The following is a 15023-nucleotide window of genomic DNA, read 5'->3' on the forward strand; positions in this document are numbered from 1 at the left end:
TTTTTTTGTGTAAGACACACACCGCACGTGTGGGGCGTTTTTCCACTCTTTATATTCCCCACAAACACAGCGGTACGCACCACCCATTACCCCCCCCCCCCCCCCCCCCCCCACCCAACCCCCTTCTAAACTCCATCGAGTAGAACCGGGCTACGTCAGGCAGCAGGCCACTTCGGCAGCAGCCGACACTGAAACTCAGCCGAGCCTGTTGTACCGGCATTGATTCTGATTAAACTATAAATAATTAATTAAAACACTACCAATCGTGTCCTTAGACACGGACGGACAAGACAGACGGACGGAAAGACGGACATATAGATATAGGATCGGCTATTCATGCTAATCAAGAATACATAAATTATATGGGGTCGGAACGTCTCCTTCTGTGCGTTACATATGTATGTACATCCACTTTTGTGCATAAATACAATATACCCTATTTACTCTTCGCATACCGGGTATAAGTATAATTTCTCAAAAATGTATACTCAGTTTCGACTAGAGTACTACTGAACAGAGGCATTGCTTTGCAAAAAAAATATACAAACATTAACATGCGGTTTTGATGGTGCGGCTTGATAGCTATAAGTACATAGAAAAATATATATATAAGTCCAGATTGTTGCACCTGCTCATAGAACTTCAGTTGTTGGATAGGTTCATCCGAGTCGTTTTCACAAAAATCTTTAAACAGCAGGTAACCTACAACAAAAATATCAATATCAGGCATTAAATTATACACATAGGTAACAATTACTTACCTAAAACTTCGTTAAAAATTTTATGAAAGTTAAGTTGGCTTTCTTTTTCCAAATATTTGTACATAACGCTTCTAACACTAAAATTACAGAAATGTTCAAATGTTTAGTATATCCGATTTATTATTTTTATATACGGTAGAGGTGTATATAGAGCCATGTCTGTCTGTCCGTCTTGTTTTTCGGCTAGTTCTCAGAGACTATAAGAGCTAGAGCCACCAAATTGGCTCCGGACTGCTGTATGCTCACACTGAAACCAGTGTATTTCAAAAATGAGCCACGCCCCCTTCCGCCCCCGCAAAAGGTCGAAAACTTTCCAAATCTACAGTTTGGAAGATAAAAGAAAACTAAAAACGCCATTCCGTAGGAAATTACCATATCTATCAGATCACCAAATTGGGATCCGATCGGATCATTATTATAGCCACAATGGAGAAATTAATTTCCAGTGGCTAAACCCACCCTGTCCCGCTGCTCTTGTTGCTCTTTTTACATGCTCTCATTCACACTCTGCTTCTGCTTCACTCGGCCCCTGCCTCTGCCCTCCCCCTGTCGATGATCGCTGCCTCTGCCTCTGCCACGAGTCTGCAGTATGTGGGTCTAGGGAAGGGCGGCGAGCGTGTTGGTGTGAGAGGTGTTGTAGATGTAGATGACAGATTAAGAAAAAATTTAAAATTTGACAAAACACCGCTGAGGTGCAGCTGCACTATTGTCACAATGACCAGTTTTGGTGGCTGTTTACGCCAAATTAGCGCAAAGGGCCGGGAGCAATTAGTATTTTGTATAAGTAAAATGATTTTGTAACATTAAGATATTGAATTGTTGCATTTACGACATACTCACAGAAGTTTGTTGCTATAGAACATACATGTAATATGTGAATACGATAGAGAAAGAGGAAGAACATACATTTAATAGGTGAATATCGAAATTAAAAAGAAGAAGAGATTAAAGAACTCCCGATCACTATACCTGAAGACTGCTATCATCCTACTTTCGAAGTGTCGATAGATATTGGACCTACTGTATCGGATAGTGCGGGTAGGCTATCTGAACACGTCCGCTGCTTTCGTAAAGCCGAGTTTACGAGGCTCAATAACTTAATTAGGGATTTTGATTGACGTCATTGAAGGCACAAACATTTTTTACAATGTACTTGACACAATTGTTGACACGAGTGTCCCACTCTCATGTCCGACTAGATCTGCGAAACCTCCTTGGTTCACCAAAGAGTTATCCAGTAAAAAAAAATCTAAAATTAAGACTATTTAAAAAATCTCAAGAAGTTGGTTCTCCCTCTTCTCTTTCTAATTACTTAATAGCTCGGTCAAATTTCACTGTTCTTAATTCTCAATGCTATAGGAACTACCTCCTTGGATGCAGGATACGTTTTTCACAGGACCCTAAACATTTTTACAGCTTTGTAAACAGTAAGCGTAGAACGTCCGCACATCCATCCTCGCTATCATTTTTGAATATGTCCGCAAACAATGATCAAACAATCGCCGGTCTTTTAGCAACATTTTTTCAAACAACCTATTCCAAGGAAAGCTACCCCTGGTCATGTTTATCCATATAGTCTAACAAGGTCGAATGTAATTTTTTGCTCTTCGTTTAATGAAGGCTCCTTACTTAATGAACTTCAATTAGTTAAGCCGGTATTTTCACCATGCCCTGACGGAGTTCCCGGCTGTGTACTCAGGTACTGTGCAGAGTCTCCGTGCGGACCTTTGCTTAAACTATTCACTCTATCCATCCAATCTTCTAGGTTTCCCCTCATCTGTAAGGAATCCTTTATAATTATTCTTCATAAGAAAGGTAGCAAGTCTGACGCTAAAAACTATAGAGGTATATCTAAGTTATCCGCAATTCCTAAAATGATCGAGAAATTTGTAACTCCGCATTTGCAACATCTCTGCAAATCGCTTATATCTCCAACTCATCACGGATTTATACGGCGACGATCAACAACCACTAATCTTTTGGAGTTCACATCCTTTGTCATTAAAGGCTTCCAATGTAAATTGCAGACGGATGTTATTTACACTGACTTTAGTAAGGCATTCGTTTCTGTAAACGACTCTCTTCTTGCGCACTCGACCTTCTAGTGTTTCCGCTCCATCATGGCTTTATCGACTCGGCTATTGATGCTGATCAAGAATATATTATACTTTATGGGGTTGGAAACGTCTCCTTCTCTGTGTTACATACATCCACTTTGTGACCAAATACAAAATACCCTATTTACTCGCCGAGAACCGGGTATAAAACAACTGAATGAATATTTCTGGCTTTCATACTTCAGAAAAATTTTGAAAAAAAAACGTGAAGGGACGTGTGAGACGCATCTTACGCGTCACAACTTTTATACCCGGCACTCAGGACTACATCTAGATGTAGAAGACATCGCCAACCACTAGATATCGTTCAAATTACAGAACACGTAGTGAAAAGCCTACTAAATAAAATGCATCAAAAAAATTGGATCAGTTAACCGTATTTTCCAATTTATGAGATATGTAAAACAGCAATACAATTGGTACTTTTTTCCTGCACATTCTGTGCAATAATGACCGCTAGGTTTCACAGCAGATTTTTCGAAGGTGGCGCCATCTATGAAATTTTCTGGTACGCAACTTTGATGGTCACTCTTTTTCTAATACAGAGCGTTAAAAACCGAGTCTTGGACGGACATACAGACATAGCTCTATCGACTCGTCTATTGATGCTGATCAATAATATATACTTTATGGGGTCGGAAACGTTTCCTTCTGTGCGTTACATACAACCGTTATTAGCACAAATATACCTTATTTACTCTTCGAGTACCGGGTATAAATATGTACATATATCCATATGTATGTATAGTTGAAATAGTGAAAATTATTGAAATATGCATGTATCCGAAGCTTACCAACATACATACATATGTAAATTAACTTTTGAGCACAAATGCAATATCCCCTATTTACTCTTCGAGTACCGGGTATAAAGGATATGTACATACAAGTAATTTAAATTGTTTATTGTACATATGTTTATTATCCTAAAACAAAATAATTACTTAGTAAAAAACATATCAAATCGACACAAAAGTAAAATGTATTTCTACGTTGTCCTGCTTTTAGTGCGTTGCGAAATAATTTAATCTTAAATACGCTTATGAATATTAAACAAACTGTCTTACAAGTGTAAACATGCTTGCAACTTATCTCCACATACATCTGTATGTATGTACATACATTTGTACATGTGGAAAGATGAGTGTATAGAAATTGTATTTATGGATGTGAATATTAATAGAGTACCTGGGGTCTGGTAAAGTTAATTTTTTGCTGGCCCTTGCAGCTGGTGTGCATTTTGACTTTTCCATTGCCATCAGATAGCTGACATCAGCCAAAACAGCTTCCAAGTCTGCCATAGCTTTAATATATTTATGTTTATGTTGACTCCTCTTTCATTCATATAAATTTTCTGTTAAGTTTACTTGGTTGCTAAACCATTACCAAACACCATTTATTTTTAACCAATTATAATACTTTTTTGCTGACAACAATAATAAATAGTATGTATATTTTTTCTTTAAGCACTTCTTCCTCTTATATTATATATCTTATAACAAATATCGATATACTCCACCAAGTATGGTACTCCTTAAATCGGTTTTGATTTGGCTTTATAACGGGCTCGGCATGCGTTCTTTCACGAGTCGTTTTTGCTTTTGCGTGCGAAGACAGGTACGAATCACTGTTATGCACGTGTACGTGTGTGCAAATAAATAGGCTCGTGCCGAGCCCTGGTTTGAATACAGAGCACAGGATAAACGGTGGGAATATACTAAAAAAGTGGAGTACCTATTGCACCATCCGTCCAAAAAATTTGATGATCATACATTTTTATATGTATTGTACAATATTAATCAGTTGCAATAATAATAATAATAATAATAATAATAATAATTACAAAACTATACATTTTAATATAATACCGGAAACATTTTTTTCTATTTTGTAATCTATGCAATTTTTTGGTAGAAATGTCCTTCGGTGTGGGCGTACAAACCAAAAATTTTACAAAACCAGTGCTTAACTGGAATTAAATTTAGGTTAGCACAAAAAGCTCATGCAGGGGGAACGGTGGTACCTTTTGAGAGATGTGAAACACCCGTTAACCCTGGCACCACCCACTACACCACTCGACAAAATCCAACCTTTTTCCCCGCTTCGAAGCAAACCGACTTTTTCTTATAGACTGAGGGCTTTACATATTTTTTAAAGATATATGGTTTCTATGTTAGAACTTTTTTTAAACAACTTTTAAGGTCTTGTATTTTTTGTAACGGATTTCTAGAGGTAGCGCTTCTCTTTATCGCACATCTTAAGTATCTTACTTTTGGTTGTAATGCGCCTAGCCATTCTATAAAGCTGACGAATGCTTCTATAATGTATACCCAAACACGTTGTATTTTTAGCTTACAGTTTGAAAAACATTAAGCTTTTAAATGCAAAAATGTTAATTTTTATACCCGGTACTCGCAGAGTAAATAGGGTATTATATTTGTGGGGAATAACGGTTGTATGTAACGCACAGAAGGAAACGTTTCCGACCCCATAAAGTATATATATTCTTGATCAGCATCAATAGCCGAGTCGATTGAGCCACGTCTGTCTGTCCGTCCGTCCGTCTGACCTTCTGTCCGTCTTGTTTGTAGACTAGTTCTCAGAGACTATAAGAGTTAGAGCCAGCATATTTTGGCTCCAGACTGTCTGACTGTTTGACAAAACACCGGTGCACCTATTTATAAACAATAGTAGAAACATGATTTTTTTGTTGTTTACTTTTCCCGAATTTTATTTATTTATTTTTTCTCTCTTTATATTTACAATCTGTTTGTTTAAACAATAAGTAAATTGTATAATTAATATTCAATTAACAGAAAAAGCAGTTTTCCAATGAGCCCTGCTATTATATATAACATCTTTTCAGTTTGTTGGATTTATCTATCAGGGATATCGAGAATGTTTTATCTTTTCAGTCTTCTTACTGTTAGGCTATTGTCTAATAGACTTAAGGCTAAATTATTTTCGTGGTTGTGGAGTCTGTCGATGTATTTCTTACTAGTTTTCTTTATTTCTTCTTTAATTGTTGGAATATTCAGATCTTTGTGGATGTTTGCATTAGATACGTAAAATGGAGCATTGACAATGTGTCGCAAAGTTTTTAATTGGTAACGCTGAAGTATCTCAATATTTGAGTTGTTAACAGTTCCCCAAAGCTGTATAGCGTAGGTCCAAACAGGCTTCAGTAGGGATTTGTAGAGACGAATTTTGTTTTCCAAAGTGGTTTCTGATTTTCGACTTATCAAATAGGACATTTTTAGTGTTTTAAGTCTAAGTTGTTGACATTTTGCTTTAATGTGGTTTTTCCATGTTAATCTGCGGTCGAGATGCAAGCCGAGATACTTCACACAGGTACTTTGTGGAATTGGTGAGCCGTTAAGTGTAACATTTGGGCAGTTACCTGGTCTTAATGAAAACGTTATTTGTACGGATTTCAGGGAGTTTATTCTAATTTTCCATCTTAAATTAGGCTTAGCTCACTCTGCAGGAGTTCAGAAGCTTCATTTATAGATGTGCTTGTGGCTAAAACGGCTATGTTGCAACAGTGCAGTTGTTTGTAACTGGCATGTCGGCCGTATATAGGGTGTAGATAATTGGTCCCAATACTCTTCCTTGTGGGACGCCTGCGTTGATGAGAAGTAGTGATGAATTATCGGTTTTCTGCTGCACGTAAAAGCATCTTCTAGCCAGATATGATTTGATTAATAAATAGTACGGAGCAGGTAGCCATTTCTTAATCTTGTACAAGATTTCGTATAAAATACCTAACAACGAGAAGGGACTTGTGAGACGCTTCTTACGCGTCACAACTTTTATACCCGGCACTGAGTACTACATCTGCACCTTACAACACATACATAAAACCACTAGGAGCTGAGTCAGTCGACCATCACAATTATAAAGGCTGTTACTTCACCGTATTGAGCCCAGTCTCCTTTATGGCCTGTGCAACCTCCATATAGACGTGGGAGTTTTTACGGGCTCCACGAAGATCTTCAATATTATCCTGCCAGAGGTCTACCAGAAGGCTCTTCATCTCCGATGACCATTTCACCCTGCCACCTGCTGTTCTCTTCTATTTTGCAATATTGACATATATTACTATTGCTTTGTAACAACAACTAAAATATAATATGTATATTAGTTACCACCGCTATTTTCTGATTCCTTGTTCCTTGTTCCATTTTCAATGTTTATTTGATTTTATTTTTAAGTAATCGAGCTCTAGCCTGCGAAAATGTTCTAGTGTTTTGTTGTTGGATTTCCTCTCTTTCTGTCAGTTATTGTTTACATTTTCGCAGTAAATTTAATTACTTATGGTTGTATTTGAAAATAATCGAATTAATTTCGCATGGGAACGTGCAAACTAGGAACATCCCAGATGGATGGTGGAATAACTGGGATTATTTCGGAACGGCAAAACCTTACGGACCATCCCAGATATGGATCGTGAATGGTGCTCAGTGTGAAACGGCTATAAGTGTTCCTTTTCCATATTTCGAAACATCAAAAGTGCCATTTATTTGTGTTGACTTTTCCTCCCTGGCATAACCACGGATTCAAATGATAGTTCATACTGAAATATTAAATGTTGTTTACACCGGCTTATTTTAGAAAATAAAACGCCATCTAGCTAATAAAATTATAAAAATGTCGGCCAGTGAAAGTATTCCTGTAAATACTTTTCGAAATTATTTGAATATTCTAAATGACCCCTCTGCAAAAGAAGAAATCAAGTTAAAAGCCACACAAGAACTTAGCGAACATTTTGAAATGATAATTCAAAGCTCATCGTACCCATCGTTCTTGGAAACTTCACTAAAAATATTTATGCGTATACTGCAAGAAGGCGAACCTCAGTTCATTCAAGAAAACACAATGCAACATGTGAGTTTTTTTCAAATATGAACATATCCCATACAATTATGTTCATTTATAACAATGTACATATGTATGTACATATGAATGAACATACTAGTGGACTAGCTGCAAACCCCCATTTTTCATACAGTGGCTCCATCGCATAATCGGACAGAAGTTTCCTCTGTACGAATGTGCTCAAATAGTACAAAGAAATGCGTTAAAGCAATCGTTTTTTCACTTTGTATACAGCTTTATAGTATTACCTATCCAAATCATAATCAAAAAGTCATACTTTTTAGTGAGAACAGTTAGTTTTAATTGAAAAACCAAAAAAGTCATGTTTTGAGACTCGCCTAATTGCACAAGTCAAAAATGCCAAAGGAAAATCCCGCTTATTTTCTAAAAAATCTTTTCAAAGTACCGGTTTTTCTTATCGAATATATGCCATGGATGCCTGGATATATACCAGACAAATCAAAAACATTTTGTATTATTCGGGAAGGTCACGGCTAAATTGTATACAAGCCAAAAAGGCATTCGAAATTAACAAAAAATTTGTCAACATAACTTTAAAATTCATAAAAATTATAACCTACTTTAAAATTGATCGGGAAAAGACGTTTTCCCAAAGCGTGGGTCTAATACATTGAAAAAGTTACATTTTTATGAGAGATTTCCCCGACCTAGTCCATTTTTGGGCTCTAACTATGAAATAATTAAGTCGAGAACTTGTACTGAGAAAATTAATTTGTCGAATAAGGTATTTTGATGCTCAATCATCTAAAATTCCAATTTTTTTAATAGTGTTTATTATTAAAAGATATTATTGAATGAATGCTACCAAAAAAGTTTGATTTTACGACGATATAGGGCCAAAATACCTTATTCGACAAATTAATTTTCTCAGTACAAGTTCTCGACTTAATAGAACATGACTTTTTTTGGTTTTTCGATTAAAACTAACTGTTCTCACCAAAAAGTATGACTTTTTGTTTATGATTTGGATAGGTAATACTATAAAGTTGTATAAAAAGTGAAAAAAAAAAACGATTGGTTTAACGCATTTCTATATACTTTTTGAGCACATTCGTACACTGGAACTGTGTACAATATGTTGATCTCTGATACAAAATTAACTTTTTATGTTTACGTTGACCGTACGCCAAGTTATAGGTGTTCAAACTAGGGTGATGATGGTGTCCGAATAATATGTGTGCTTACTTTATGTATATACATATATCAAAATTTGAAACACATCCATATCGCTACCTTGGTGCCCATACTTGTCTGGACGTTGATATGCAATGACTGCACCATCAAGTGGCCCATGCGACACCAAGCCAAAGCCTGTTACGCGCGGAATCAAGCAGAACGCAGCCCTCCTACTGGACAACCGACCGAGGGGCTCTGGCGCATGACGCGCGGCGCGATTAACCGAACCGGTCGCGAGCAAGCAGGAAAGATAGATGTTAGGCTAATATTTAGTAAAATTAGAACTAAACACAACTAAACCAGAGCAAGTATAGCTAAGAAAGCTAAATTATCAAAGTCAGAAACAAGACAAAGCTGAAATGAAACTAACTACGGGAGAGGTAGGCTAGTATAAGATATTTAAGAAGAGTTAGTCAAGGATATAATGTGATAGAGGGAATTATAATTCGAGCATAAGACCCTAAAGGGTTCGTGCAAGGCATAATTCGATCTGCACAGTGGAAGGAACAAAGGAATATAGTTTCTAGTGGGTCTAATGGGAATCGTAAAGGCTCAGCAAGTCAGGGCTGTCTACATCCCCGATGATCAAGTTGTGCATAAAAATTACAGAAAGCAATTTTCTACGACTAAGGATGGAAGATTTATTAAAAGAAGTCTACTACGGTAGGATGGCAGTCTCACAGTTGCATCCCAGTTGAGGCCCCGTAGGGCAAATAATAAAAAGTTGTTCTGTACTGATTCAATACGGTCTTGATATATGTTGTACTGAGGGCACCATACACATGAGCCGTATTCTAAAATCGGACGAACAAGCGAGATATGGAGTCTTCGTTATATAGGAGTCATCAAATTCCTTTGAGCACCTTTTTATAAACCCAAGCACACCCACGGCTTTATTTACCATGGTAGAAATGTGTTCAGAAAACTTTAACTTGGGGTCTAGTTTAACACCTAGATCATCAACCAATGTAATTCTCTCAAGAGAACTACCGCAGAGGGTGTAAGGAGCCAGGAAGGGGCTGGAGCGATAAAAAGTCATTACATTGCACTTCGAGGCATTAAGTTGTAACATATTTGCACAGCACCATGACTGAAAGCTATTGAGATCAGATTGCAAGCGAGAGTGAAATGAAATGTCCTTATACTGGACGCAGAGCTTAACATCATCCGCATACATAAGTACTCGAGAATTTGTCAATACAGAAGGCAGGTCATTAATAAAGAGTGTGAAAAGTAAGGTGCCTAAATGACTACCCTGTGGTACTCCAGAACATGGTGAAATTAGTAACAAGGTGGCGGATTCACCACAGTGCCTTCTCATTCGAGGAGCACCTGAAACAATAAAAGCGAATAGTGCAGAACGTAAAACGTTTGCTATCTCTCTCTAGCGCTTGCCTCTCTGAGAGCTGAGAGAGCGTGGTGAATAAGCTGGTGCTCCTTCACTCAGCCGACGACGTCACCTTGTTAGTAATTTCATGCTCCAGAAGTAACCATAACAGGTAAAAGATATGGAGTTTTTGAAAAGGACTTTTTGAGACCTAGAACACAGGTAGCTAGAAATCCATCTCAAAATATTGGGCGGAAACCCTAGAAGGTTAAGCTTTTGTGCAGAGAAGGGTTTACAGAATCGAATGCCTTACTGAAGTCAGTGTAAATAACATCCTTCTGAAAGTTAACTTGGAAACCTTTAATGACAAAGGAGGTGAACTCTAAAAGATTAGTGGTTGTTGATCGTCGCCGTATGAATCCGTGCTGAGATGGATATATAAGTGATGTTGCAAGTGCGGAGTTGACATTTTCTTGAACATTTTAGGAATAGCGGATAACTTAGATATACCTCTATAAATTTTAGCGTCAGACTTGCTACCTTTCTTATGGAGAGGAATTATAAAGGATTCCTTCCAGATGGGGGAAACGTAGAGGAATGGATGGATAGAGTGAATAATTTAAGCAAAGGTCCGCACAGAGATTCATAGCAATTTAAATAAAGTAATATAATTTTTTTTGAAAATCCAGAGAGAGTAAGCTTCTCTTGTATACGTGCCCGCCAGTCGAACAATGTATGCGTGTATTCTGCTTGCATGTATAGGGGTTTGAATAACGCTGTCGAAATATACACTTAATTTAATTAGGACTATGACCATTGTGAAAAAGTTTGCCCCAAACACTAAAAGTCCTCTTATTTAGTATATCCTTTACATAAATGCTATTTATTTGTATTATAGAATATAGCTGACATATGTAAATAAACGTAAAATATTTCATGCATGACTTCACCTGCGTCACGTCAATAGCTCTAATTAAAAAAAATCAAAAATCGTTTAAAATCATTAAATATAAAAATATCGTTAAAAAAACGAGAAGGGACGGTTGAGACGCTTCTTACGCGTCACAACTTTTATACCCGGCACTCAATCTGCACCTTAGCGTTGTTTGTCAAATTTTAAATTTTTTCTTCAACTGTCATCTACATCTGCAACACTTCTCACACCAACACGCTCCTTTAGCTCGCCGCCCTTCCCTAGATCCACACAATATAAGCTTTGGGACGGGGTGGGTTAAAAGTTGGAAGAGGCATAGGCAGGGGGAGGGCAGAGGCAGGGGCCGAGTGAAGCAAAATCAAAGTGTGAATGAGAGAATGTAAAAAGAACAAAAAAAGCTGCGGGACAGGAGGGTGGGTTTAGCCACTGGAAATTAATTTCTTCAATAATAATGATCCAATCGGATCCCAATTTGGTGATCTGATAGATCAATTATGGGGCTTATTTTTGAAATACTCTGGTTTCAGTGTGAGCATACAGCAGTCTGGAGCCAAAATTTGGTGGCTCTAGCTCTTATAGTCTCTGGGAACTCGCCGACAAACAAGACGAACGGACGGACAGACAGACATGGCTCAATCGACACGGCTATTGATGCTGATCAAGAATATATATACTTGATGGGGTCGGAAAAGTTTCCTTCTGTGCGTTACATACAACCATTATTCACACAAATACAATATACCCCATTTACTCTTCGAGTACCGGGTATAAAAACGTCTTCCAAACCAACGCGTTCCAGCGTCTCAAAACGCTCCTCCTCGTTATTTTTAATTTCAGTTGACCTTTCAAACTGCCACTATTTACCAAAAACTGCTGATTCGTCAACCTTTAGCTACATTCCACGCACAAAGGAAATATAATAAAGCAAATTCCTGACAGGAATTGTTCACTTAGCTGGAGACTGTCCTTAACTCGGAAAGCGAATTTCGTCTAAACTATATTAAAGCTACATATTCATTTCAACTTCCAATCGGCAAAGAACTACAAGAAAATGTGCTGCTAGCTATTCGTACCGCTTTGGCACCAGAATGTTTTTTTCCAAAATACTAATTTTCAATTTATGTGATTTTAACAAATTTAATTTTAGATCCGCAAACTTATTTTGGAAATGATTCATCGGCTGCCCATAACAGAAAATTTAAGGCAACATGTCAAATCCATTATTACAATGATGCTTAAAATATTGAAAACTGACAATGAAGAAAATGTCCTTGTTAGCCTTCGAATAATAATTGAGCTGCACAAACACTTTCGTCCATCCTTTAACCAAGAAGTAAGTAATTATGCAATCTAAACATGTTATAATTCCACGCCGAAAGAAAAAGCCAAGTCGATATAGCTATATATATATAGCTGTCCAACTGTGAGTCCAGATGAAAGCCAGGTACTCTGAGACCAAAAGAGCTAGAGCAACCAAGTTTTGCGTGCAGGCTTCTGTTACAAGTGCATATCTTCCCCTTCCGACCCCACAAAGGGCGAAAGTCTCCCTGAGGTCGTAACAATGCACTATGGGTAAAAAGTCCAAATTTTTGGCATTAATGTAAAATTTTTGGGTAAAATATTTCAATGCGACTTAAATTTTCGGATTCCTGAATATCAAGATAGAATAAAACTGGGTTTAGAACATTGTTAAGGAGTACGTGAAAAAGTGCGGGAAACATTGAGCAACTTGCAGCTTTAATTGAAGCTCGCTTTCAAAGTTTAAATAAAAGTAAAAATATGGAAATAATAGGTCGAGATAGTTAATTCATTGCTAATACATGTTTTTTGATAGTTCTGTGTAGTTTTTTAATTGTCTAATGTTTTGTTCGTGTTTATTGTTAGCTTGGTACTAACAATTGCATGTGTGTTCTGTGGAATATTACTTTTGCACAGCACACCACTGCACAGTGCACTATGGGTAAAAAACCCGCTTTTTTGCATTAATTAAAAAAATAGAGCTACAGCTTCACAAATTGGCATGCATGTTCGATAGACTAAAGTAGAGTTTTGTTATTTTGTTTTTGTTATTTAATCACTACAGCGAAATTGGTTGGTCGCAGACGATGAATACACATTGAATATTAGAAAAACGAGTCACAACTTTTACCTTGGCGGTGTTTTGTCCAATTTTACAGTTTTTCTTAATAAGCAGAGTGTGAGTGTGAATGAGATAATGTGAGAAAAACAAATATAAGCTGCGGGACGTGGTGGGTTTAGCCACTGCAAATTAATTTCTTCATTGTGCTATAATAATGATCCAATCGGATCCCAATTTTGTGATGTGATAGATATGGTCATTCAATACGGAATGGCGTTAGTTTTCTTTTATCTTAAAAATTGTAGATTTGGGAGGTTCTCGCTCTTTTGCGGGGCAGAAGTGGGCGTGGCTCATTTTTGAAATACACATGTAACAGTGAGAGCATACATAAGTTTGGATGCAAAATTTTGTGGCTTTAGCTGTTATAGTCTCTGAGTACTAGGCGCTCATCAGGACGGACAGACGGACGGACAGACAGACATGGCTCAATCGACTTGGCTATTGATGCTGATCAAGAATATATATACTTTATGGGGTCTCCACCCTCTAGGGAAGGTCGGCGAGCTAACGGATCGTGTTGGTGTGAGTAGTGTTGTTGATGTAGATGACAGATGAAGCAAAAATGTAAAATTTGACAAATAACCGCTAAGGTGCAGATGTAGTACTGAGTGCCGGGTATAAAAGTTGTGACGCGTAAAAAGCGTCTCACACGTCCCTTTTCGTTAGTTTTCTTTTATCTTCAAAATTGTAGGTTCGGTGGGAGGTTTGCTCACTTTTGCGGGGGCGGGCCTCATTTTTTAAATACACTTGTAACAGTGTGAGCATACAGAAGTCTAGATGAAAAATTTGGTGGCTTTAGCTTGTATTGTCTCTGAGATCCAGGCGCTCAACAAGACGGACGGACAGACAGACATGGCTCTATCGACTCGGCTATTGATGCTGATCAAGAATATATATACTTATATATAATATAAACGTTTCCTTCTGTGCGTTACATTATTCCGTTATTCGCACAAATACAATATACCCTATTTACTCTTCGAATACCGGGTATAATGAAGTATACACACAGATGAATATTATTGTATGTCCACAACTGACAGTTCAAGCAATGCTAATTTCGTCAAAAACTCTAAAGTCGTCATTAAAAATTACAACCTATTCACAGACCCTCCTCCCGCCCAACCGACCGAGGGGCGCTGGTCGCGAGCATGCAGGAAAGATAGATGTTAGGCTAATATTCGAGGAAAATTAGAACTAAACACAACTAAACTAGACCAAGTATAGCTAAGCAAGCAAAATTATCAAAGTCAGAAACAAGACAAAGCTAAAATGAAACTAACTACGGGAGTGGTAGGCTAGTATAAGATATTTAAGAAGAGGAAGGGAGTTAGTCAAGGATATAATGTGATAGAGGGAATTATAATCCGAGCATAAGACACTAAAGGGTTCGTGCAAGGCATACTTCGATCTGCACAGTAGAAGGAACAAAGGAATATAGTTTCTGGTGGGTCTAATGGGAATCGTAAAGTTTACGCGGCTTAACAAGTCAGGGCTGTCTACATCCTCCTTGATCAAGTTGTGCATAAAAATTACACCAAGCATTTTTCTACGACTAACTAAGAATGGAAGATTTATTAAAAGAAGTCTACTACGGTAGGATGGCAGTCTCACAGTTGCATCCCAGTTGAGGCCTCGTAGGGCAAATAATAAAAAGTGTTTCCGTACT

General features: G+C 37.5%; 2 protein-coding genes across 7 annotated transcripts in view; one reads left to right on the forward strand and one right to left on the reverse strand.

The window, feature by feature from the left end:
* The window catches only part of LOC117591298 (G protein-coupled receptor kinase 1), an 80497-nt gene extending 76162 nt beyond the window's left edge, over positions 1 to 4335 (reverse strand). The window contains exons 1-3 of one of the 4 annotated variants that reach the window (XM_034284499.1): positions 4067 to 4323; positions 762 to 838; positions 629 to 702 (exon numbers count right to left, since the gene is read on the reverse strand). In XM_034284499.1, coding sequence (XP_034140390.1) covers positions 629 to 702; positions 762 to 838; positions 4067 to 4179 — 264 coding nt within the window. In that variant the 5' untranslated portion in view covers positions 4180 to 4323. Of the gene's footprint in view, positions 1 to 628; positions 703 to 761; positions 839 to 4066 lie in introns of all 4 variants that reach the window. The other 3 variants (XM_034284500.1, XM_034284498.1, XM_034284501.1) reach the window with 3 other exon arrangements.
* Positions 4336 to 7447: 3112 nt separating this feature from the next.
* LOC117591308 (transcription-associated protein 1) overlaps positions 7448 to 15023 on the forward strand; it is a 74521-nt gene continuing 66945 nt past the window's right edge. For all 3 annotated transcript variants that reach the window (XM_034284512.1, XM_034284514.1, XM_034284513.1), the window contains exons 1-2: positions 7448 to 7765; positions 12362 to 12547. In XM_034284512.1, coding sequence (XP_034140403.1) covers positions 7529 to 7765; positions 12362 to 12547 — 423 coding nt within the window. In that variant the 5' untranslated portion in view covers positions 7448 to 7528. The remainder of the gene's footprint in view (positions 7766 to 12361; positions 12548 to 15023) is intronic.

This window comes from Drosophila guanche, unplaced genomic scaffold (genome assembly GCF_900245975.1).
Source record: "Drosophila guanche unplaced genomic scaffold, DGUA_6, whole genome shotgun sequence".
NCBI lineage: Eukaryota > Metazoa > Arthropoda > Insecta > Diptera > Drosophilidae > Drosophila > Drosophila guanche.